Source organism: Cnephaeus nilssonii, assembly GCF_951640355.1.
Source record: "Cnephaeus nilssonii genome assembly, chromosome: 2".
NCBI lineage: Eukaryota > Metazoa > Chordata > Mammalia > Chiroptera > Vespertilionidae > Cnephaeus > Cnephaeus nilssonii.
In genome coordinates this window covers 10690842-10716071 of record NC_137073.1, presented here as the reverse complement: position 1 = coordinate 10716071, position 25230 = coordinate 10690842, and the positions used below count along the sequence as shown (strand labels likewise).

The window sequence follows — 25230 nt, the reverse complement described above, 5'->3', positions numbered from 1 at the left end:
CCCCCTTAAATAGTTGTTTATTGGCAGTGGGCTGGAAAGGGCATTGGAGTTGGCATACACAGACAACACCACGCAACCAACGTCACAAGGGAGGCAGGAGTGCTGGGAAAGAGCAGCCTGGAGCCTGGGATGAGGCCTCTTCAAGAGTGAATGTGGGAGGGGGCGGGGCCTGGAGTGTTCGCGGGCAGCCTGAGATCACCTCTGCTTAGTAGGCATGGTTAGAGACGAAGAGGGACTGGCTGGCTGCAGCCCCAGCCTGGCCGCTCGGGGTGTACTTTCCTTGGCAGGCGAGGCTGTTGGCCTAAGCGGGGAGAGGAGCCAGAGTAAGGTTTGTGTTCAGAATCCCATCCACCCCGGCCCTCTGCCCACCTCCTGCTCCATCCTCACCAGTGCCCGCTTGACATATTCCTCCTGGGCAGCCTTCAGGTTCTCCTTCTTCCCACCCCAGGCCTTCAGAGCAGAGGCCTGCAGGGCTCGGCCATAGGAGAAGGTCAAGGCCCATGGCTTTTGCAGAGGGCACTTGTTGATTGCATTGAGGTTGATGGATGCCTCCTCCTCACTCTGACCTCCAGATAGGAAGGTGATCCCTGTAAAACAAAGGTGAAATGGGGAGAGGGGTTGTAGTCCGAGATCCAGGGGACTGGTAGGGGTTCCTAGTAGCTGACCTGGAAATCAGACCAATAGGCATAAAGACTGTGGATACAGTTTGTCTACCTCCCAGAGGGCAAGATGAGAGTATGGGTCTCACCAGGGACAGCGGGGGGCACTGTGCGGCGCAGCGCAGTGACAGTTGCCATGGCAATCTCCTCGTTAGAAAATTTCTGGGTACAGGCATGGCCTGGGGTGACCATATTGGGCTTCAGCAAGGTGCCTTCCAGGTAGATGTGGTGGTCACTCAGAGCCTTGTAGACAGCAGCCAGCACCTAGAGTAGGGCAGGACCAAAGTGGGGTGGGGTGGAGTGGGGGGACAGGAGTCAGCCCCAAGGCCCACCACCCTGCCCAGGCAGGAAGCAACTTACCTTCTCAGTTACATACTGACAGCGCTTCAAGTCATGGTCCCCATCGGGGAGGATCTCAGGCTCCACGATGGGCACGATGCCGTTCTGTGGGGTGAGGGACAGAGTTGCTATGAGGCCCCTGGAGGCCTCTACTCTACCTGCAGCTCCTCCTCCAGCTCTCCACAACCACTGGCCAAGGTCTTAGCTCCGTGAAGACAGAGACTCATGGCTTCAAAGCCCCCAGCTTTGCAGGGTGTAGGAGACGATCTCCTCAGAGCAATCCACACAAGCCCTCCAGTGTTCCCCCAGGCTCAAGCCTGATGATTGGTGAGGATCCGGAACAGCTGCCTTGGGGGAGGTAGATATCCTGGCAGATGGGTGGCAGGCTAGCTGACACTCTGGAACGAAATGAGATGGGAGCTGGCCTGTTGGGGGTGTGCAGGCCCACCTGCTGGCAGATGCTGGCATAACGGGCCAGAACGTTGGCATTTTCCATGATGGCAAGGGCTGAGGGGGTGTGTTCCCCAATCTTCAGCACACAGCGCCACTTGGCAAAGTCAGCTCCGTCCTTCTTATACTGGGCACAGCGCTCAGACAGCCCATCCAGCCCTGGAGAGGGGATGAGAAGTCAAAGCGTGGCAGAGGAGGGGGCAGGTGGCTCCCACTCATCCTGGGCACTTAAGAGGGGCACAACCCGGGTGGGTTGGTCGGCAAGGCAGGGAGCCAAACAGTTCTCACCTTGGGTAGTAGTCTCGCCATTTGTTCCTGCCAGGGGTACCACGCCCTTGTCTACCTGTTGGGTAGGACAATATAAGGCAAGTGAGCAATCTACTTCCTCCTCTAGAGCCCTCCTCTGCCCCACCTTCACCTAATCTCAGTGTATCTCCTGGTCTGCAAATGTTTTCACTTAGTGACAGTACCTGCGCCTCTGAGGCAGGATACATGGGGTTATGATCTGACAGACAGCCTGGGAACCTACGAGTTCCTAACTCTGTGAGCAAAACACGCCACTGCCTTGAGCGTCTGGTTTTCATCCGTATAATGGGTAATGCCTTGCTCTTAGAACCTCAAGGCTTAAAAATACCAAGCCGGGCAGTTTCTAACTTTCCTTACATCTGGTCTGGGGTAGACTCCACCCAAGTCTCCAGGCTCCCGGTCCAATGTTCACCCCTCCAATTACTTTGGATTTCTCTTCCCCAGACTCATTTCAGATCTCACATTCTGAGGCCCAGCCTCCTCACCTTGATGCCCACAACACCACCCTTGGATTTGATAACTTGGGGGAAGGGACGCCCATCATCTGCCTTCTGATAGAGTGTCTCATGGAAGAGGATGACGCCCCCAATGCAGGGATTCACTCGGTCATCGGCAGTCAGCAGCAGCTGGCGGTAGAAGCGCCGGTTCTCCTCGGTGTTCTCAGTGCCAATGGACTGCAGCCGCTTGGCAATGCTCCCTGGAAAGCAATAGCCCATGGTCATAGGGGGGTCAGCCTGTCACCCCCAAGCCTGGGCCCTCCTCCCACTGTGTCCTGATCGCACCAGTGGACTCATCTGCAGCCAGGATGCCCTTGCCCGGAGCCACAATGCGGTGAGCAATGTCACATAGCTCCTTCTTTTGCTCCGTGGTCAGCGCTGGGTATTGGTAGGGCATGGTGCCAGTCAGTGCCTGGGCAGAGGAGACAGATGGGGGAGCATGGGTTAGCTGGGTCTTCCAGTGGTCTCCCAATGAGCAGAGCCCCTCGCCAGGGCAAAGTTCCCTACCTCCCCTTCCCCACACCCAGCGGGTCTTGGGGTACTTCCCCAGCTCTCCCCTACACCCGACTTCCCTGTACTAGACCTGCCTCCTGTACCTTTCCTAACTCCCTGTGTTGCTGGGTGTTGCCCAGCTGAGGGTGGGGTTGCATACTGGCATCTGGGGCAAAGGAATAGGCCAGAGCCATGGACAGATGGCTCGTGTAGAAGCTGGACCCTTCTGGCTTGCGCTTTGCCATGGGGTCACCTTGCCTAGAAGCAAAATCGTTAGAGGTTGTGCGTAAGGCCGAGGGCCCGACCCCCTCATGTGAAAGGACCCAGAGAAAGGAAAGGTCTGTATTCAAGTCACACAGCAACCCCAGGGGCAGATCTGAGATTAGAGCCCAGGTCTGACTGTCACGGGGGTGTTCCTTCGGATCCATCCGAGATCCCAGCGCTGGGACAGGCACCAAGGCCTCAAGGACATCCCAAGGTCAGGCTTCTCCCCCCAGGGTGGGGTGGGGGGGCATTCGGAAAAGGGTATTGAGAAGGGTGGAGGAGGGAATCAGGAGGCCAGGAAAGGGCGGCAGAGGAAGGCCGGGCCGAGGCGGAGGAAAGGGAGAGTTTTGCCGATCTCACTGCTCATGCAGGGTAGCAGGGTAAGCGTGTGGAGGAGAGGCAAGCGCCCCACCCCTGCCCCTGAAAAGGCTCCTGTCTGCTCGCCGGCTGCAGCGGTTCCAGGCTCAGAATCAAGGTCACCCGATAAGAAAAGATAGGGAAGGTGTTAATAGGGCAAGCGGTGCTGCCAGGGGTTCCCCTCCTCGCCAGGGGCGCCTGTCTCCCAGGGCAGGGGCCCACCGCCCGCCTTAGGGAGCCCTGAAGCAGTATATGACCTGGCCCCTAACCCTCGCTGCCTCTTGGGCTCCCTGCAGAGGCAAAGGGGCCATAATCCTTTGCACTAGGGGTCCGGGCAAGAAAAGGGAGGGGGAATGGCCCTTCATCTCGGCCTGCTTCCTCCCCCGCCATGACTCAGCGCGCGGAGCGGCCGCATTGCGCAGTAACCGGGCGAGCGCCCTGGAGAGGGCTGGGAGCCGGGGCTGGGGGCTGGCGGGTGCGGTGCTGGCGATGGAGGAGATGCTAGGACCCGGGGACGGCGGGCTCCGCCGGACCCCAGGCCCCCTCTCCGTGCTCTCAGGCCTTCGCACGTGGCGAGGCGCGCTCACCTGGCACAGGAGGGCCGGGTTTGGCGGGGTGGCGGCGGCGGCGGCGGGCGGGCGGGCAGAAGGAGCGAACGCGGAGGCCGTCACTACCGGCGGGTTCTGCGGCGCATTCCAAGAGGAACGCCGTCTGCTTAGCTCCCGAGTGGGCGGCACCGGGGGGAGCGGGCGGTGCCGGCCTTATAAGGGCACCGCTCCACCCTCCGCGGGTTCGTTCCCTTTGCCGGGGCGGCAGGCGCCCGGGCGGCCAATGGCAGGCGAGTGACTGCGGCAGCGGCCGCCCCCAAAGGCTAAGCCCAGAGGCGGCTCTGGGGCGGCGGCGCGGCAGCGAGAGCACGACCCCTCCCCCCTCCTCCTCCTCGGACGTGACTCGGGACACATCCCGCGGCCCCGTCCCTCCCTCCCCCTTTCCTCCCGCCAGGCGCGCCCCGGGCGCCGTGACTCAGCTGGTTTGGGGCACCGGGGGGATGGGGGATGGGGGTGGGGGGTGGGGGCGGCGGGGCGCGGGTGGAGGAGCCCGGAGCTCCGCTTCCCTCCCAGGCCCGGCCCAGCCCCAGCTTCCGGCCTGCGCGGGGCAGCGGGTGGCACTCCGTCACCGAGTCCCCAGCTCAGGCGGGGTCTGGCGGCCACGCCTGCCCGATGGCTCCGAGGCAGCGGGCCGCCCCTCCCGGTGTCGCTGGCCCGAGTGTAAGCGGCCGCGGCGGGGGAAAGGGTGGCTAGCGGACGCGAGGAGGCAGCGGGCTGCCAGGGGGCGAGGCGAGGCGGCAGCGGTTTGGGCGACACGCCCCATGGTGCACGCAGGCTCCCGAGGCCGCGGGGCCAGCCTCGCCCTCAAACGCCGGCCAGCGCCGGCGCCGACCCGCCCGAAGCCCCGGCCACCGCGCCAAGCAGGGCCACGAGCACAGGGGCCGGCTGCACTCCGGCCCACGCAAGTCTGAGCCCCTGCGACACTTGTCCGTGGACTGACGTCTCAGAATAAAATCTGTCCCACGCGATCGGCCTCCCAGATACATTCCGCGCCCCCATCCTAGGTCTTCCCTAATTCGGACGCCTCCAGCCCTCCCCCAGCCCAGCTCCTTCCTGCCGGCGCCCACCTGGAGGAGGCCGGAGAGGCGGGCAGAGCCTGGTCAGCAGCGAGTGAGCCAGGCGGCATGGGGCTGGGTTATAAAGCAGCTCCTGCCCTCCCCCGCCCATGTCCCCAACCTTCTCCAATGACCCCTGCCCTTTCCTCCCCACGGGCAGGGACCTATATTTAGGGAAACCTGAAGCTCCTGACATTCAGGCCAGCGTGGGGCCCCAAGTGTGAGGAGCGGGGAGTGGGCTGTGGGCCTGCCCTATTTTAAGGCCGTGGGGAGGGCCCCTGCCCACTCACCCTACTTCAGAGGAAATGTCTTCCTTGGAAATCCGGACTCAGGCCCTCAAAGGGGAAATAAATCTTTGGGCAGGGATCTGTGGGGAGGAGGGGAAAGGGGACTCAGATCATGTGGCCTTCCCTGCCTCCTCCTCTGACCCCTCTCCCCCCCCCTGGGCTCTGATGGGAGCTGCTAGGATTCTCTGGAGCCCATTTCTTTAGAGTGAGTGCAGGTGCAGGTGCTATCCCCACACCCCAAAATAACCAAGAGCCCATGGACTGAGCATGCTGGGGTACCCTGTATCCCGATACTTAGGTCCAAGTTCCACCCATGGTTAGCATGCGTTTACTGGGGAGGGAAAGAGGAGGGTGGGGCACCTGCCAGGGCACCAGCCCCTCTTTCCGTTGTCCCTGCGAAGGAACTGCAGTCTAGCCGGCCAGTGGCTCCCCCAGTCTTGCTCTGTTGAGAGCCAAGTTCTGCACTGCTGGTTCCCAGGCCAGTGAGCCAGGCAGTCCATCCGTGGTTCCAGTGGCCTGAGGCCCCTCAGGGAAGAGGGCATGTGGGCCCTGGGGGCTGGCCACTCCCCAAAGGGCAGGGACTTGGGTCCTCATCGGAGCTTGATCTCAAAGCAGAGGCAGTTGAGGCTCTGGCAGTCAGGAAGTTGGCACGCACAGGCACAGTCGCAGAGTGGGCAGCAACGAGGGCAGCGAGGGGCCCAACCCTGAGGGAGAGGAGGAAGGGGTGAAGGAGGCGGGCAGGAGCAAGGGGACCAGAGCCTGCGGCTGTCTCCCTCTCAGGGGAGAAGGCAGCAGAGGCCTGGGAAGTCCAATTGCCCAGTGGAACAGAGTACCATCCACCATTCCTGGGGACGAATCAAATCCGTGCTGTTGAGAAATCAGCAAGGAGGCAATGTTCCAAACAACTGAGTTCAGGAGCTGGAAGAAATTATTCGGGGGGGGGGGGGGGGGTTCTCTCTCTCTCCCCATTTTATAGGCGAGGAGACTGAGGACCAGAGAGCTACTGGCCTGGTCCCATGCTAGAATTCCGGTGTCCCAATGTTCAGCTCAATGATGGTTCTACTACATTTTTTGTGGCCCAGCGCAATTGGAAGTCAGTAGACAGGGAAAGCACACGCGCATTTTCTGTCCATGATGGAAATGACTTGTTGCTTTTGTGGATTTCTTCCCTGGCATGAGACCAAACTGCAGGATCTCATTCATCGCTTCTGAGCACCTACTCTGTGCAAGGCACAGACTGCATTCATGAATGAGTTTTAAAATCTAGTGTTCTTTAAGAATGGTAATTTGCATATTTGAGATGTTTAATGTCTCAAAAAGTTAGATCTCCTAATCATCAGAACCTTGAGTAGGGGAGCCTCTTTACAAAAGAGGAAATGGAGGCTCCGAGAGTGGAGTGGTTGCCCAGAGGAATACATCTAGGGAATGCTGCTGGGATGCACCTGCCTGCCTGCTTCCTGTCCTTAGATTCCCCCCAGACCCTCTGCCTCCCAGGGTCGGGAATATCAGCTCCTCTCTGGGTTTGCAAGGACAGGGACTGTCATCTCCTGTCTCCGTGGAGCTGGCATGGGCACTCACGCTCAGCGATGACTGGGATGAAGGGGTAAACCAAAGCACATACTTTCTCCCTCTGGAGGCAAAGGAGAAAGAAGAGCTTCCCAGTTCCCAGGGAAACAGAAGGTCTGTCTCTAGGGGAATAGGAACAGCATGTCCTAGAGACAGCAAGGAAGGACAGCCGACTCCAGCGGACTCCTGTCCTGTCCTGGGGCAGAGATGATCTGAGACTGCTGCAGGCACTGAGTGGAGTCAGGCCAAGTGGCTGGGGTAGGACACGCACAGGTTGTGTGACAGAAATTGGCATCTTGAGTCCTAAGGCAGAGCTAGTGACAGTCACAGTTGCACCGATCAGACACTGGGCCAAGCCAGGAATAGGAGAATGACCTTCTGAACAGCTGAGGTTTTGGGGTGCGGTGCCGGAGGGCTGGTACTATCAGATATCACTAGGGGCGCCTGTGAGAAGGGACCTCGTGTCTCCAGGCAGAGGGGGCTGAATTGGGCTGGAGCTACTGCCACTAGAATTGGCTCCCAAGGAGGAGGCTAGAAGTGTCCAGTGGAAGGGACAGAGAGCAAAGTGGTTTCGCCGTGTGTGATGAGGGTGTGGTTTGGGGTGACTCTGGGGAGTCCCAGTCTGGGGATGAAGTCAGCTCTGGGATTTTGGAGGACCACACTGTCATTCTGTGCACAAAATTGGTGGCGAGAGAGGCTCCCCTGCCCTCACTTCAGAGAAGAGGGTATTAAAAGCATTTCTGGCTCCGTCCATTGGGTCTAGTTATTAAAAACTGGCTAATGCATTTCTCAGCGCTCACAGGCAGCCAGGTGGCTTCTGGAAAGAATCTGCTGTTTAAGTACATTAAACAAGAGCCCCACAGACTGTTAACCCTGTGTTTCTCTAGGCTCCGAGTTTGTCACTATTTCTTTTGCTTTGATGTAGAGAAGGCCAGCCACCTTTACTGGTTAGAGCCCAGGCTCAGCCTTGAGTCTAGTTCAGGCCCAGGCTTGGCTAATTCATGTTTTGAGCCTCAGCTTCCTCGTCTCCGAGCCCACTTCTTAAGGTCACCGTGAGGAATCGGTGGAAAGAACGAAGCACAACGCCTGATGCTTAGTGAGCACCCAGTAAAGGGAGCTGTTCTTGTCACAGCAGCTCTGTACCCTGGCAGGTGGGGCAGGATCATGTGAGGACTTGTTAAAAATTCACAAACTCTGCCCAGCTGGTGTGGCTCAGTGGTTGAGCGTTGACCTATGAACCAGGAGATCATGGTTCAATTCCCAGTCACAGGGCACATGCCCGGGTTGTGGGCTCAATCCCAAGTTGGGGACATGCAGGAGGCAGCCGATCAATGAGTTTCTCTCATCATTGATATTTCTATCTCTCTCCCTCTCCCTTCCTAAGTCAATAAAATATGTATTTTTTTTAAAAAGTCACAAACTCCAATCAATCCAATCCTAGACCTTTCTGGTGCCTGCTTCTGATCACAGACAGGGCTGAGAACCAGCCCCTGCATGCGTCACCATTTCTCACACTCTGTTTAGCTGCCTACTTACTTCTCTCTGGCCTTCACTGGAATGAAGCCCTGTGAGGGCTGGGACCATGTCTACCCTGTTTCCACTGAGCCCTCAGGGCCCAGCTCAGGGCCTCAACAATGACTCCATAAATCTTTGGTTAAGTGAATAAATAATGAATGAATTAGACACTTGGTAACAGAAATCTAGGTTTCTGTCCTGGCTCAGTCACTCAAGCTTCTGTAAGCTGCAGTTTCAACAGCTGTGACGTAGGCGAGAACTTGGTAATATTTGTGATTGTTACTGTTCCTAAGGAAACGGAAGAACCGAGACTTCAATGCACCAACTACAGTCAGTCCAAGTTATGAATCTGCTCCGTCTTCTAGCCTCACTCGTCCCTCCTAAGGAAGGTCATCTCTTCAAGGGCAGGAGCTTTATTGTCTAAATCTCTGAGCCCCAAATAATTATTACCTGGAAGGTGGTCAATTACACAAATGTCAAAATGGCCTGTCCCCTGCAAGCCAGGTTTCGCCCTGAGGACTCTCACTCACTATGGAACAACTTGCTATGCAAGACTCTACTGTGGGAGATTGGAGAACTGGCTAAACTTCCCTAGGCCAATTTTCCCCTGCAAAGGGGGGATACAAATACTTACCTGCCTACGTGCACGGGCACAGATAGGTGACCGAGGTGTGACGTTAGTTAAAAAGGGTACTTTGCCTGGCCAATGTGGTTCAGTGGTTGAGCGTTGACTTATGAACTAGGAAGTCACAGTTCGATTCCGGTCAGGGCACATGCCAGGGTTGCAGGCTGGGTCCCCAGTGGGGGGCATGCAGGAGGCAGCCAATAAATGATTCTCTCTCAACATTGATGTTTCTATATCCCTCTCCCTTCCTCTCTGAAATCAATTAAAAAATATATTTTAAAAAAAGAGTAAGTAGCAGTTGTGATGATATATGTGTTATGACCCATTTTTACCAAATAATAGCAAAATACAGCAGTGATAATACTGTATGTTAGTACTATATATGAGGGTCATATACAAAACAGCAACCTTGGTTAGAGAGCTGGTTTATAAAGTACCTTATATTTTCTATGTGTTTTGACATGCACACTTTATAATCAATGCTTTTTGTGATCAGAAAAAAAATACATGCAGTTTTATAAAATACCCAGCTCCCAGTGTTGTTGAGAAAATAATAATGGAACGTAGTATTCACTCAATGAACAGGATGAGCTCTGTGAGAGGATGTTTTTTCTTTCCATTACCATTTTCAGAGGTGACTGTATGCTCTACATGTTCCACACATCACCTTTCTCCAGCTGATACCCTGCTTTCCCTTCTCCAAGCAGGTACCATCACTAGAAATGATCTGATATGTTGTTTATGTTGTTTTTGGCTGTTTCCACCCGACCCAGTGCTGGAATTGTGCTGAATAACAAATGTTGAACAACAACCACAAAAATCAGTGTACCGATGGTGCCTAGATGCGGCTCCGGGGGTGAGGGGTCAGTGTGAGAACTCACAGCGTCGGTGGGCTGGGGGCAGCAGGCATCCAGGTAGTGAGCGGGGCTAGGCAGGGGGAAGTCGCAGGCTTCCGCACAGGTCCAGCAACAGTCCTGGGGCCTGGAGGCGCCTTGCTTCCTGCAGGGGGCGCTGCAGTCGGTGCAGCAGCCTTGGGCCTAGGAAATGGCAGGGCTCAGGGTCTGGCCCAGGAGGCGGGGAGGGGCAGCCGAGATACAGTTTTGGGGAGAGGGGCAGGAGAAGGTTCGGCAGGAGACAGCAGAGGGGGAACTCTGGTCCCAGGGAAGGGATAGGTGGGGGGACCACGTGGCAAAGGAGTCTCCGCGTAAGGGCCTGCAGATGAGGGCACAGGTTAACCGGGTTCCTCTTCCAGAGCCCACCCTTCAGCCCCCACGAGGCTCCTCACCAGCAGGCAGTGCCTAGTCAGCAGCACTAGGCCTAGCAGCAACAAATAGACGCCCACAGCGATGAAGACGATGGCGGGGATGGGGAGCAGCAGGGAAGGGCTGCCGACGGGAGCCGGGGTGGGATTCCAAGGGCTAGAGGAGGCCTGGATGAGTACAGGAGGAAGGGGTGACCAGGAGGTAGGAGAGGCTGCAGGGACACAGAAATACCAGGAGGGACACGGAGGTGGCCGGGAACGGGGGAGGAACAGCCACCAGATGGTGGGGTGAGTCGATAGGACACACATTCTTGTCCCCCAAACCTCCTTTTCCCCTGTCATCCCCATTTCAGCACCCCACGGGGCTTGTTGGTCATTCTGGACTTCACCAAGTCTGACCGAACTCCCTTTCAGAAGGTCTCCCCCGATGGACCTGCTGTCCCGGGTCCTTTACCAGCCCTCAGCCAACGTTACCGCCCGTAGCTGTCTTCCAGGCTGCCATGTGGCCCCTCCCACAGCAGTTGTCCCGGTGTGTTCCTCCCTCCTTACCATCCATTCACGGCCCTCAGTGACCGAGTCCAAACTTATCTCAGACAAAAGCCCGGGTCTAGCCCCATCCACCCCGCCTTCCCTCTCTCCTCTCCAGCCGTACTTAAGTCCCAGCAGTCCCCAAAGCCCTGTCCTCTCTCACCCCCAGGTCTCTACCCCTACTGTTCCCTCCGCCGGCGATGCCTTTGCTCCGCGGTCACTTGGCAAACTTCATGTCGCCCGGAAGAGCGGAAAGTGCCCTCCCGGGGAAGCCCCCCTCCCTGGCATTCTCGCTCAGAGCTCTGGTCCTGAGCTGGAAGGGTTTATGTGGAGTGGAGAGCCCCCTCTCCAGTCCGGCCTGAAGGCAGGCAACGTCTGGACGGGTTTAGGGCGCTGAGGGGGTCAGGGGCCTGGGACTCACGTCCATGGGGCAGGACAGCGCGTCGGCTCAGGAGCTGCAAAGGAGAGAGCGTCCCGGGCCTCAGAGGCCGAGCGGGGCCACGGGACTGGGTGCCCGCTCCCTTCCTCCCACTTCCCGTTCGGGGAAACGGGCCCGGCGATGGCCCCGGTCCGCACAGTGGAGATGGGATCCCGGGATTCGGGGCGGCACGTCCCTCGCAGGCCCCACCCCGACCCAGGCCACACCCCTCTGCTGTCCCCACACCCCAGGCCCCTCCATCCACCACCGGCATCACCTGCACCCTCGGCGCCGCGGACCGTTCACGGGTTCCGCGCCGCGTTGGGTACAATGGGCCGCGGGGGCCGCACAGTCCACAAACCTCCCGGGCTTCCTACTGTTGCCATGGAAACGGCGCGCTGCTTCTACGGCGGCTGCCGAGACCCAAACTTTCTTCTTCCCGCTTCGCTTCTGCCGCTGATTTTCTGAAGTTAGCAGCTTTTTTTTTTAATTGATGAAAGAGAGACAGAGAGAGAGAGAGAGAGAGAGAGAGAGAGAGAGAGAGAGAGAGAGAGAGAGAGAGATTTCTTGTTCCATTTATTCATGCCTATTTATGGTTTGGTTCTGGCCTGTGCCCTGACCTCCAGGACACATCCCCTTCATATGCTGGGTCCTGAGCCCCTAGAAAAGAAAGAGAACCCCTCGGCTACAACACCAAGTTGCTGTGTGACTTTGGTCAAGTCGCTGGGCCTCGCTGAGTCCATTTCCTCCTCTGTGCAAGGGGGAGCCACCTACCCCACAGGGACACTGTAAAAATCAAAGCTACTTGTTCATTGTCTGGAATTACTCTCAATACTTTTTCAACCGGACCCCACCCGTTTTTATCGACAGTCCCCTAATTGAAGACTCCATAATCTGCTCAGGTGGCGTGGCTCAGTGGTTGAGCATCGACCTATGAACCAGGAGGTCACAGTTCGATTCCCTGTAGGGGCACAGGCCCGGGTTGCAGGCTCGATCCCCAGTGTGGGGTGTGCAGGAGGCAGCCGGTCCATGATTCTCTCTCATCATTGATGTTTCTGTCTCTCTCCCTCTCCCTTCCTCTCTGAAATCAATAAAAGTATATGTTTTTTTTTAAAAAAAGACTTCATAATCTGATTTCTTGAACCGTCACAGCATTGTCAAAGTGATTTCCTTCCACCGCAGCAGATCTTGTTCCTTTTCTATTTTTAAACCTGGGAAGGCTCCCGACTGACTCCAGGATAAAGCCCAAACGCTTTTGCTGACTGTCAACACCTTCCAGTCTGGGTCCTGCCGCCTCTGGCTGACTCATTCTCAAGCACACGCCGCTGGGACAAGCACTGCGCTGGGCTCTGGGTCTCCGGCAGCGGGGAGGCAGACAATTCCCTCCCCTGTGTTGCTTACATTCCTCCTCCTGGGGGAGGGGGACCAGATAATATGGAAACAAACAAGACTGTTTTGTGCCCCATCAGTTCCTTCAAGGTTCCGTCTGTCAGGGTTCCTGAGCCCGTGCTCAGGGTCTCACAGCTCCACGCCTTTGCAGATGCTGTTCCCTCTGCTAGAACCGCACCCTCCCCGTTCCCCTTCTGCTGAACTCCGTCTTCATCCTTCAAGCCTCAGTTCACTTTTGCCCCAGGGAGGTCTTCCTGCCAACCTCAGGCAGAGGTGGCCGCTCTGTGCACCATATACATGCCTATCACTTTACCACAAGGTATTTGAGTCCTCCACCCCGGTGCCTGGCTCCCCAGTTACACTGTGAGTACCTGGGTCTGATTTGTCTCCATGTCCCAAGCCCTAGCACTTGGCCTGGTCTTGGGGGTCTCCAGTGAGTAGTGCCTGATTCTGTGAATGAATGGAATCCAACTGTATCCACCACCGAAGTGTTGTTACCCAGCTGCCCTAGTTCCGTGGCCTCCTGCTTTCATTCCTGACCTTTTTGGTTCTACACCCAGGCTTGCCATTTCCCCTGAAAGCACGTTGCCAAATGCCTGCTTGTGCCCATGTTCTCCATCCAGGTGCTGCCCCTGGGGCTTGCCTACACCATGAAGCAGCCACAGAAATTGCCAGGGTTCCTGGCCCTCAGCCCCAAATCTCATCTTCAACCACACGAGGTGCCCCTGGATGCCACCCTGAGCCCCTTAGAGGGGGCTTCAAATGCAGAAAACTGGAGTCTAGCTGTCCCAACGTCACCATCATTGATTCTAAGGCAGAGTCAGATTGCCTTCTTTTAAAATATCCTTTATAATAAAAGCTTAATATGCAAATCCACCGAGCAGTGGAACAACGGGTCGCTATGACACGCACTGACCACCAGGGGGCAGACGCTCAATGCAGGAGCTGCCTCCAGCCCGCAGGCCCCAGGCCAGCCAAGGTGGGTGCCAGCGGGGGGGGGGAGGGGGGGGCCCCCAATCACCCTGCCAGTTGACCCACAGAGGGAGGCGATCAGCGGCAGTGGCGGCAGGGTGATGGGTGCGGGGAGAGCAGCTCTGGCTGGCGAGCAGGCCAGCGCCGGCCCCCGATCGCCCCACTGGAGCAGGCAGCACTAGCCTGGCCAAGGCAGGTGCCAGCCGGGGACCCCCGATCACCCCCACAGATTGGCCCTGATCGCCGGCCAGGCCTAGGGGCCCTACCCATGCATGAATTTCATGCATCAAGCCTCTAGTGTATATATATTGTGTGTGTGTGTGTGTGTGTGTGTGTGTGTGTGTATTTTTAATTGGTTTCAGAGAGGAAGGGAGAGGGAGAAAGAGATAGAATCATCAATGATGAGAGAGAATCATTGATTGGCTGTCCCCTGCATGCCCCACATTGGGGACTGAGCCTGCAATCCAGGCATGTGCCCTGACCTGAAATCGAACCGTGATCTCCTGGTTCATAGGCCGACACTCAACCACTGAGCCACGCGGGCCTGGCCAGGTTGCCTTCTGGAGGCTGTCTTCTGGTCGGCCCCCACCTTCTTTGCAGAATCCCGAGGCCCAAGTCGAGGCCAGCCCCAGAAAGGCCTCAGGTGACACATGCTCCCTTCTCCTCTTCAGCTCCTGCCAACCCAGAGACGTGAGCCTTGGCAGGGCCTCGGACACTTGTACGGCCTGCAGTGGCCGGGCTCATGCTGATGGTATTCTGTTCCTACCATGGGCTCATCCATTATGCAGGAGGGTGGACGGTGCCAAGCCAATAGGAGGAGTGATGTGGGCACCCCACTCCGCCAGGGCTCCACTTCTTCCCACATCACACCATTTGCTGGCGGCCAGAAGACACTGGCCTCACAATAGCCGGCTAACCATCCGTTCTCCCCGTACCTACCCTGCAAAGCTGGAGCTGTCAGCTCTCAGCACGGGGGGCTTTGCCTGCCCCTGGGAAAGAGAGGAGGGGTGAGTGGGAGACCCGAGACGCAGAGGAAGCCAGCGAGGAAAGAAGCCTTGGCAGGCCTGGGCTTGGTTGTGCGAAGGGTACCCGGCGGCTCTGATTGGATCTCACACTTCCAGCCCCTCTGTGGGCCTCAGACAGCATTGCCTCCCCTCTGTGGGCCTCAGACAGCATTGCCTCCCGGAGTCAAAGACGAGGTTCAGCAGCCTCCTCATTATGAAAACGAAAGCCCTGTGCTTAGGAAATGACCTGGGGGAATAAGAAGCTGAGCTGAGCTGAGCTGAGCTGAGCAAGCGGCAGGACAGGCCTCTCCACAGACTTGATTTTATTTAATCCTGACAGCACACCCGAGTGGCAGACACCTTCTTTTTTTTTTTCTTTTCTTTTTTTTTCATTTTCTGGATGGAAAGGCATTCTGACCCAGTTGAGACGGGATTTTAGAAGTGGGAAGATCTAGATTTGAATTCTAGTTCTGCCACTACGCATCTGTGTGACCTTGGGCAAGTCCACGGAGTCACTAAGCCTCAGTCTTCCTCAGCAGGGATTACATGGAGACTGCCAGGCCTCATTGTGACCATGAAGGAAAGGTGGGCAGAATATCTGGCATAGAACAAGGGCTCGTTTAAAAATATAATGATGGCCGAAACCGGTTTGGCTCAGTGGATAGAGCGTCGGCCTGCGGACTCAAGGGTCCCAGGTTTGATTCCGGTCAAGGGCATGTACCTTGGTTGCGGGCACATCCCCAGTGGGGGGTGTGCAGGAGGCAGCTGATCTATGTTTCCAGCTCTCTAGCCCTCTCTCTTCCTCTCTGTAAAAAATCAATAAAATATATTTAAAAATATATATAATGATGACAACTCTTTTTAAAAATATTTTTTTATTGATTTCAGAGAGGAAGGGAGAGGGAGAGAGAGAGAGAAACATTAATGGTGAGAGAGAATCATTGATTGGCTGCCTCCTGCACGCTCCCCACTGGGATCGAGCCTGCAACCTGGGCATGTGCCCTGACCACAGATGGAACTGTGACCTCCTAGTTCATAGGTCGACGCCTAACCACTGAGCCACGCTGGCCCGGCACAATGACAGCCCTTAACATCACCCTCAGTCATCCCAGCAGCCCGATGTGGAGGTATTGCTCTTGCCCCGTTTTGTAGGGAAGAACCCCAAGGCGCAGAGGCGTTAAATCACAAGTTCTCCGGGCCAGCGGGTGGCGGCGGTGGTGTCTGAGCCCGGGCGGTGGGGCCTTGTGCACAGAGGAGGCTCAGAGAGGTCTGACGCTTGGCCAAGGTCACACAATCAATGAGACAAAAAAAAGGGGGCCTGGACACGTAGTTTTCTGACTCCAGCTGACCGGTTGTGCCCTCAGCTTGTCCCGCTGTGCAGCCAAAGGGTGGCACGGCACTGACCTGGGCCGGTCCAGTTAAAGCAGTAAATAATAAATGTGCCCCAGAGCGCCCGGGGAACTGGACCCCTCCCTGGGTATCATGTGGGAACAGGTCACTGCGGACTGCGTGCTGGTTACTTATTCACAGCCTTCGATGTCACACCTCACACCTCGCACCTCTACAGAGAGGATGGAGCAGGCAGCCTGTGGCGGAGGAGCCTGAACCGGCGGCAAACGGTGAGCCGGGGCCCAGGTGGGTGGTGTGGCAGGGCCGTGAGCAGGTCTGTGCCGACAGCGTGGGGGTCAGAGACCCGCCCGGGGGCGAGGCCGAGCGGGAAGGTGGGCCTAGGCCAGGCGAGCTGCACCAGCATGGCACGGGGCCGTGAGTGCCACCCCACGCTGCCCCGGAGGGTGCTGCCTTCGGAAGCAGGTGGCTGCACCCCTGTGCCCCTCCCCCGGGGTCGCGGTGTGTGGCGTGCACACCGTCTTGAGTTTATTTGAAGGGGAACTCAGATCCGCAGAACGCACACCTGCACACGAGAAAGTGGCTCTTTCCCGTTCTCCGTCAGCACCTCGGCCTGTGCCGGGGGGAGGCCGGCGCTGCCAGGAGCCGTCCGCACCTCTCTGTCCAGGCGGATCTCGCCTTTCCTTTCAGAGCGAGCAGGCCTCCAGCTCAGATTGGAGCAGGCGATAGCATCGAGCTAGGATGTTAGAGCAGCTTTTTCACCTTATTGATGTTTTGTTGCGGTCTATTTAAAACGAGTGATAATGGCTTTCTAGTTTCTATAGTGATAAAGGTTTCCTCTTAAGCACATGGTTAAGCCCCGGCTGGTTTGGCTCAGTGGATAGAGCGACTGCCTGTGGACTGAAGGGTCCCGGGTTTGATTCCGGTCGGGGGCACATGCCCGGGTTGTGGGCTTGATTCCCAGTGGGGGGCGTGCAGGAGGCAGCCAATCAATGATCCTCTCATCATTGATGTTTCTATCTCCCTCTCCCTTCCTCTCTTAAATCAATAAAAATTAAAAAAAAATACATGCTTAAAAGCAAGTACTCTGGAAATCCGGCTTCTAGGCTCAAATCCCAGCTCTGCCATGTACTACCTGTGTGACTGGGCATCACACAGCCTCTCTGTGCCTCAACTCCCTCACCCGTAAAGGGAAGTAATAATGGCATCTCCCCCTTAGGTTACTGTGAGGTTACATTAGCTCATATACGTAAAGGGCGTTGATGTATGACTGACATTAGTAAGTGCTGTATAAATGTTCGTTATTATTAGGTCAAACAGGGAAGAAAACCACAACACACAGAAAACACTAGGATCTCAGGGGGTCTCTGCATTCCCAGTCCACTTACCAGCCATTTCCATCCGCAGTCATTCATGTGACCTCTCGGCCTTGGCTTATTCATCTGTAGAATGGGATTAACACAATCTCATTGGATGTTGGGATGGTGTGTAAAGGCTCAGAAAATGAGTTGTTATGATGTCTCTAATGCATTCTCAACAGGGGTAATAACATTGGAGGGCAAAAAAAAAAAATCTTACTTTTTTATATATAAAGCACAGATATGCAGTATATCTGTTACCAGAATTTCACAAAGAGTGGCGATTAGGAAACAAAATGTCTAAAACAGGCTCCTTAGGAGAGCACTAATGAAAAAAAGCTGAGAAACCAAGGTTTTCCCAACTTGGGTCGTTGCTCACAATGGTTTGTGAAATGGGCGTCACAGGGCATGGCCAGAATTTGGGGAGATTAAACCGATGCAGAAGATGCCACAGTGCCCTGCACAGGACCAATGAGCAGGGGAGGGAGTTTGGGTTCAGTTCGCGTGTGTGTGCACGTGCTGAGTCAGGAAGTAAAGCGTATCTCTTGGTGGTTACTGATAAAAAAGTTAAAAGCCAGTGCTCTACGCAACTTCCTTTTTCTCCCCGATCCTTTATCTCTTAGACAAGCCATGCAGCCCTGGACTGTTAGAAGAAGAAATTACTAACGAAGGAAGGAAACGTAGGAGAGTCCAGATTCTTTTATTTTTTTTAATTGATTTTTTACAGAGAGGAAGGGAGAGGGATAGAGTCAGAAACATCGATGAGAGAGAAACATCAATCAGCTGCCTCCTGCACACTCCCTACTGGGGATGTGCCCGCAACCAAGGTACATGCCCTTAACCGGAATCGAACCTGGGACCCTTGAGTCCGCAGGCCGACGCTCTATCCACTGAGCCAAACCGATTAGGGCGAGAGTCCAGATTCTAATGACACGGGGGCCTGACCTTCACCAGCTCCTGGCCCAGGACCCTTCCCTTTCTTGTTCTCTCTTCCAGGGTAAGCCACAGGCCAGAGGAGCATGGCCGACCCTCAGCACCAGAGGGGCAATGTCTCCCACTTGCTGCTCTTCACCCCTTCCTCTGCTTCCCCCTTTCTTCCTCTCCTCTCTTCTCCCAACTCAGAAGGCAGCAGTCATGTTGACCCAGAGTCCTAGCTCTGCGGCTTACGATGCGGCCGGGGGCAAGTCATTTCACTTCCCTGAGCCTCAGTTTTCTCAGCTTTAAAATGGGGAGAGTATTTGTAAGATTGTAATGATCCTTAAATGAGAGAAACTCACCCAGCCCGAGTGGCTCAGTGGTTAAGCATCCACCTATGAACCAGGGGTCACGGTTCAATTCCCGGTCAGGGCACATGCCAGGTTCCGGGCTCGATCCCCAGTAGGGGGCGTGCAGGAGGGAGCTTGGTCAATGATTCTCATTATTGATGTTTCTATCTCTCTCTCTTCCTCTCCAAAATCAGTAAAAAATATTATTTTTTAAAAATGAGAGAATGTCTGCAAAACATATTAGTATTTCAGTGCCTTGTGTACTGCAAGTGCTTATAATAATAGTAGCTAACAGGCCTGTGTAAAGTAGTTTATACACAATATTTTTTGAAAATATATTTTTATTGATTTCAGAGAGGAAGGGAGAGAGAAACATCAATGATGAGAGAGAATCATTGATTGACTGCCTCCTGCACACCCCCTAGTGGGGATCAGGCCTGCAACCCCGGGCATGTGCCCTTGACTGGAATCGAACCTGGGACCCTTCAGTCCCCAGGCTGACGCTCTATCCACTGAGCCAAACCACCTAGGCCCTAGGGCTATACACACTATTTCTATTTAATCCTCGCAGTGAGCCTGCACAGGAGCTGGGAAGATATCTCCAGACCGACACCAGACCATGCCTGGTTTCAAACCTCAGTTTAAGCACTACCCATAGTTCTTTGTGACTGCATTGACTCCCTTTCAGAAAGCTCTCCTCATAATCCCACATAATGACTTTTGCTTACATCATATTGGCCAGACCTCTAACTGCAAAGGAAGCTGGGAAATATCGTTTTTTAAAAATAGGCACATTTATTCCCCAACAAAATAAGAAAGACGATGAGAATAGATACTTGTTAGGCAACCAGGGGCCTCATCTTCAACAATCTTATTTTAACCTTTAATTTTCAGAAGACTATCCAGAAAAAGAAAAATGGAATAGCTAAGGAAGCAAGAACTATTAACAGAAATTAACTATGAAAATGTGACTGATATGTCCAAATTACATTCAATGGTGTTTTGTTTCTTTTTATTTAAATGTTCAGACCCTATAGAAAAATGAATTTATGAGTGTTCTATATCTGCTTAACATTATGGAGATCAATACATTCTCTATGTATTGGTGGAATGGGGAAAAACCCTACCTCATTCACTTCCTGACAGTTTAACCGAAATAAGGTACCAAACCTCTCCATGCCTCTGTTTTCTCATCTGTAAAATGGGCACAATAATAATCCTTACCCTCAATGCTGTTTTGAGGAAATGACAATGTCTGGCCCCCTAGAGCAGTGTCTGGCCCCTAGTAAATGTTACAGAGGTAGCATTTAGGGAGCTGGTATTTTTACTTTCCCAGCTTCACAGGAAGCATTGAGGCTCACAGAGACTGGCCCACCAACATTCCGGGAAAGGACGAGCCTATGTTTGTTTACCATTTTTAAAATTCTAGCTTCATTTAAATAAAGCGCACACATTATAAGAGTCTGCCCTACCCGGTTTGGCTCAGTGGATGGAGTGTCAGCCTGCGGACTGAAGGGTCCCAGGTTCGATTCTGGTCAAGGGCACATGCCCGGGTTGCGGGCTCGATCCCCAGTAGGGGCGTGCAGGAGGCAGCTGATGTTTCTAGCTCTCTCTCTCCCTTCCTCTCTGAAATCAATAAAAATATATATATTTTAAGAAAGAGTATTTCTTGAGAACGTTTACATGCGTATACACCAGTCATCAATATAAGGACATTCTTTTATTTGGGGCTCAGAAGGCTCCCCTCAGTCTCCTCTCAGTCAACAACTTCCTCCAACGTCAATGCTTCTGATTTCTCATGGAGGTGTTTTGCCTGTTTTGAACTTCGTCCAAATGGAGCCGTACAGAATGTTTCTGCTATTGCCTGTGGAGCTGAACCTGAAGGTCAGGTGGTCCCCCGCCAGAAACTGCAGCTAAATAAACTATGGTCCTCTTCTGCCTTTTATTCCGGGATCGGGATCGAACCCGAAACCTTGGCAAATCGGGACGATGCTCTAACCAACTGAGCTACCCAGCCAGAGCGCCCTATACTGTCCTGTAAAGCAACAACTACTTATGCTATCCTTTTTTTTAAAATTGTTGACACTGTTACAGACGTTCCCCCTGCCTCCCCCCACTCCATCCAGCCCCCCCATCTCTGGCCCTAACCACACTGTCTGTGAACATGGACTCTGCATATATGTTCTTCCCCTTCTTTCATCCACCCGCTCCCCCCACCGCGGCCAGTCTGTTCTAAGTATCCACGCCTCTGGTTCTGTTTCGTTCCTTTCGCTGTTCTTACTTTGCCCTCCTTCCTCTTCCTTTCTCCGCTTTCAGCTCCGCCGCTGAGATGCAGCGGGCCAATTCTGCCAGAGAAAGCTCTTCCCTCCTCTCCCCCACTCCGGCCAGAGCAGCCCCCCCTCTAGGAAGCAAATCCTAGGGTGCACGCAGGTATCAGGTGGGCCCGCGTGAGGACTGCTTATTCCAAGCCCTCCACTAGCCCACCGATGGGAGCAGGACGCTCCCGCCCTCTCCGACGGCCTCAGCAGTTTTGACACGTTCCTTGCATCCTGAGGAGGTCCCCTCAAAGACGCTGAAGGGGTGCAGGGTGGCAGGCCCTGACTGCTTGCATCCCCTTTGGGACTTCCCCACTCCTCCTCTCCCTGGAGTGGATGGGAGAGGAAGCGTTTCCAGACAAAAATCACATATATGTAAATACATATGTTTTCAGGGTTATTGTTTTTAGTGGGATAATGCTTTGGGGTTTTTTCCTGTTACTTTTAAATTTCAAACATCTTTATAATTTGAACACCACCACCCCTCTTTTGTTCGAGTTCTGGGTGCTGATGAGAGACAGCCTCCCTCTCTAGCTTCCACCTCGCCCCTCAGAGGGGAGGGCCTAGGAGAAGGCGAGGTGCATGGAGAGATTGGAGGGGCAGAGGCTGGGATGGCCTGGGTGGAGCTGAGGGAGACGACCCACATCATCAGGGTCGAAGGAGAAAGAGAAGAGACTTTACGGTGTGAGATGGACTAGGAGGTACAGATCAGCTTCAGGGTTTATAGGAAACATGACATTGTTGGGATTGGGTTGATAACCAAAAATAGCATGTCCAGTTGCCTTGAGTGAGAGGTCTTTAAAGGACAATGTGGATCCCAGAGGTTAGGGAGGAGCTATGCCGGTGGCTTCTGATGGTCACCGAGGCAGGGAGTCCGTGGCCGTTAGAGCTCCTGAGGTGACGGGGAGCGCTGAGTCTGCGGACACGATGCTGCGGCGTTCTCATGGCAGTTTTTCCCGCCTTCTCCGCCGCAGACAGGCATGACCCTGCTCTTCGTGGTGGGCTGCGTCTTCTTCCCGCTGGTCTTCGCGCTCCTCTGCTGGGGCCTGCAGAACCACTCCGACCTGCAGATGCCGAGACCAGAGGCCGTTCTGGTGGCATCCAAGTAAGAGGACAGGGTGAGGGCATCCTTCCTGGGGCCAGGGCTCCTGCAGCTGGCCTCCTGCATCCAGGAAGGGTCAGTGATGAGAGCAGAAGCAGAGTGTGCATGCGTGCGTGCGTGTGCGTGTGCATGTGTGTGTGTGTGGAGGGGTGGGGAGATTCAATAGTCAAAAGACACTGGCTGGGGAAGATTTTGCAAGTCACTCAGCATCTCTGAACTTTGGAGTCCTCATTTGTAAATGGGTTTAATAAGAATACCCACCGCCGAAACCAGTTTGGCTCAGTGGATAGAGCGTTGGCCTACGGACTGAAGGGTCCCAGGTTCGATTCTGGTCAAGGGCATGTACCTTGGTTGCGGGCATATCCCCAGTAGGGGGTGTGCAAGAGGCAGCTGATCGATGTTTCTCTATCATCGATGTTTCTAACTCTCTATCCCTCTCTCTTCCTCTCTGTAATAAAATCAATAAAAATATATTTTTGAAAAAAAAAAAAAAGAAAAGAATACCCACCTTCGTCCAGCTGGTGAGCATCAACCTATGAACCAGGAGGTCACAGGTTCGATTCCCTGACAGGACATATGCCAGGGTCCTGGGCTTGATCCCCAATCGGGGGCGTGCAGGAGGCAGCCAATAGATGATTCCCTCTCATCATTGATGTTTCTATCTCTCTCTCCCTCTCCCTTCCTCTCTGAAATCAATAAAAACATATTTAAAAAAAATAACCACCTTCCATTCTTCACGGAGACATGGAGGGTCAGATGAATCATGTGTATAAAGGCAGGGTTGCAGCCTCCTGCAAGTAACAGAGGGACTTTCGTTGGGACTTCCTGAGTTGGAGGGAGGGCGCGGGCTCATTTATCAAAGGGGGGCAGCAGCTGCTCGGCTCCAACCAAACATTATGGAGTTAAAATGTGGGCCCAACGTTGTCTGATCTTCTGATTCTTTCTTAAAAGAAGTTGAATGTTTAGGTGAAATCTCCTAATTTTCAAACACTGACAAATAACTTAGAACTTCAGAAATTACTGTCGGCAATACCATACTGGCCAAACAAAACACGTCTGTCCGCTGGGGTGGGCCCTCGTGCTGTGAATTTGTGGCCTATTTGACAAAGCGAGCTGTCATCAAACCTGAGGTTGGAGGGAGAGGGGGCAGCCGGGCGGAATTTGCCTGGGCGTCTAGGTGAGTTCCTGGAAGACAGAAAACTGTCGCTGCCTACTTTACCCCACACCATCGCGCGTGAAGCCGCGCCTCCCTGACCAGGTTTGTGGTCCTCGGCTGAGCAGTCAGGGCTGCTTGCCATTGCCCACCCTCCCCCAGCTCTGCACCTGTGTGTAGCTTTGCCATCCTTTCCCTTTGGAGTTGTGTAAACATAGGTTTGAAATCCAGCTTTGCCAATTCTGTTTTGTCTTGGGCAAGTTTTTCTTTGTGGGTTTTTTTTTGTGTGTGTGTGTGTGTGTGTTTTTTTAAATCTCTAAACCTAGTTTCTTGTCTGTAAAACAAGGGTACTACCATCCGGGAAGATGAAGTAAGAATGCCGTAAATCACCTTGCCGAGTGCTGAGCACACAGTAAACGTTCTCCAAGTTGGGTCCCCTTAAGTGAAGCCCTGAGGTCAGGAAGCTGCGACCAGACCACTGTTGTTTTTAAAATTGTCCCTGGTTCCTGCCAAGGCCAGACACCTCTTAGGGTCTGTTCCTGCAGCTCGCCACTAGGGGGCAGCGTGCAATAGCAAATCCCAGCTCTTTGACTCTTGGGTGGGAGGGCGGGGTGGAACGGGCTTTGGACAGGCAAAAGGCAAATTGTAGGGTTGCTTATCGAGGTGTACCTTACAGGGCAGGCCTGGAGACCAGGTAGCAGGTCCCACGTCATGCAGAAGTCCACAGGACTGTTGGGTGCGTGGTGGGAAGGCAGAAGGCAGAAAGCGGTCTGGTTCTGGCTGGGCTTCTGACCTGCGGCCTGACCTTGGCCCAGTCACTAGGCCCCGGGTTCCTTATGGTTGAACGAGGGGCTTGAATCAGCCAATCCCAGGTCCTTTCCTGTTCTGTGAAGTCGCAGAGGACGAGGCATAATAAACCTAGAGGAAAGAGTGACCAGTGATTAGGGGGCGGAGCATCCTAGGGCTCCAGGTGGGTTTTCTGGGAGGCAGCGTTTCTCCTCCCTCTTCACACCTGCAGCCTCTGACACCTCCTAGGAAAGGGCTCCTGCCTCTTTCCTGTGTGTCTGGGGAGGATCACTGATGGCCTAGGGACCATTTCTTGACCTGTGCTGAGTGTTTTTATCCCTATCCATTCCTTAGAATAATGCTCCAGGGACAGCAAGACGCACCACTTTCTCCGCTCCCTCCCCCAGGGCACCCTCTGTCCCCTCCCGGAGTGGGCCCCCTAAGCTGGCCCCCCAACAGCCACGGAGGAACACGTGTTGGGTGGCATTTGCAAAATGCTGGTGGGAAACACGGTCAGGCCCATCTGGGGGCTCAGGGCCCCCCCAGCCCAGCTGGCCAAGGAGCCCTGGGCCACCTCTCCCCCCAAAGAGGAGAGCCTCCCCTCCCCTGGCCCCAGTCCGCCGCAGCCCCCTGCGCCCGCAGCTGCTGTCTCTTTAAGGGCCTCCCCCTCCCTCCTTCTTTGCTCCCCCCATCTCTGTCGCAGCCGCGGCTGTGGCTCAGAGCTGCATGGGGAGACGCCACTGCAGGTCCGGTTTCTTGGTGTCTGGTCGGTGCCATCATTTCCCCACCCCTCCCCCGCCCTCCCCCGGCTGGTGACTTACCCTCCCCCTCCCCCTCCCACCGAGGGGGCAGGGGGCTGGGCATGGACACTCTATTATGCCCCAGGCAGCGTCAGTGCGGGGCAGCGGGGGACTGTGGCGGCAGCGAGAGGCGGGAGAGCAGTGCTGACCGCTGACCACTTGCCCCGCCGCTCCTCTGTCTCTCTTCCCTCCCACCCTCCGCCCTGCCTTTCAGGGCTGGCCCCACGGTCCCACCCCTCACCCCCCACCCCGCCTCCTCGGGCCCTCCCAGCCTCTCCACGTAAGCCCCCCCTCCCACCTGCCTTGTCTCTCCCTCCCCTCCCCCACCCGCATCTTCCTGCTCCTCCACTACCTCTCCCTCTCTGTCCTCTTACCAAGTCCTCCCTCATCTCCCTCCCTCCCTCTGGCTGGCTTTCTCCTGCTCCCTTTCTGGGATCCTCCCTCTCCCGGTCTCACCCCTTTCCCCATCTAACCTGACTCCCTTCCTCCTGCCTCGGCCTGACTCCCCTGCC

General features: G+C 55.1%; 2 protein-coding genes across 5 annotated transcripts; both read right to left on the bottom strand.

Moving 5' to 3' along the window:
* ALDOA (aldolase, fructose-bisphosphate A) lies at positions 1-5153 on the bottom strand. Of its 3 annotated transcripts, none has more exons than XM_079760494.1 (9): positions 5040-5153; positions 2537-2663; positions 2240-2451; positions 1737-1791; positions 1447-1607; positions 1020-1103; positions 749-923; positions 388-587; positions 1-301 (listed from the first exon to the last, which is right to left on the bottom strand). In XM_079760494.1, the coding sequence occupies exons 2-9, from the start codon at positions 2646-2648 to the stop codon at positions 206-208; spliced, it is 1095 nt and encodes a 364-aa protein (XP_079616620.1). In that variant the 5' UTR covers positions 2649-2663; positions 5040-5153; the 3' UTR covers positions 1-205. The 3 variants fall into 3 exon arrangements, with proteins under 3 accessions (XP_079616620.1, XP_079616621.1, XP_079616619.1); XM_079760495.1 differs by lacking the exon at positions 5040-5153 and adding an exon at positions 3952-4112; XM_079760493.1 differs by lacking the exon at positions 5040-5153 and adding an exon at positions 2848-3025.
* Positions 5154-5316: 163 nt separating this feature from the next.
* On the bottom strand, positions 5317-11456 carry LOC307092937 (uncharacterized protein). 2 transcript variants are annotated; one of them, XR_013812908.1, is made up of 4 exons: positions 10306-11456; positions 9902-10057; positions 5675-6018; positions 5317-5394 (listed from the first exon to the last, which is right to left on the bottom strand). XR_013812908.1 is itself a non-coding variant. In XM_079760524.1 (3 exons), exons 1-3 carry the CDS (start codon positions 10627-10629, stop codon positions 5905-5907), a joined length of 594 nt encoding a protein of 197 aa, XP_079616650.1. In that variant the 5' UTR covers positions 10630-11456; the 3' UTR covers positions 5409-5904. The 2 variants fall into 2 exon arrangements, 1 of the variants encoding a protein (XP_079616650.1); XM_079760524.1 differs by lacking the exon at positions 5317-5394 and having other exon boundaries at positions 5409-6018.
* Between the last annotated feature and the right edge of the window lie 13774 nt (positions 11457-25230).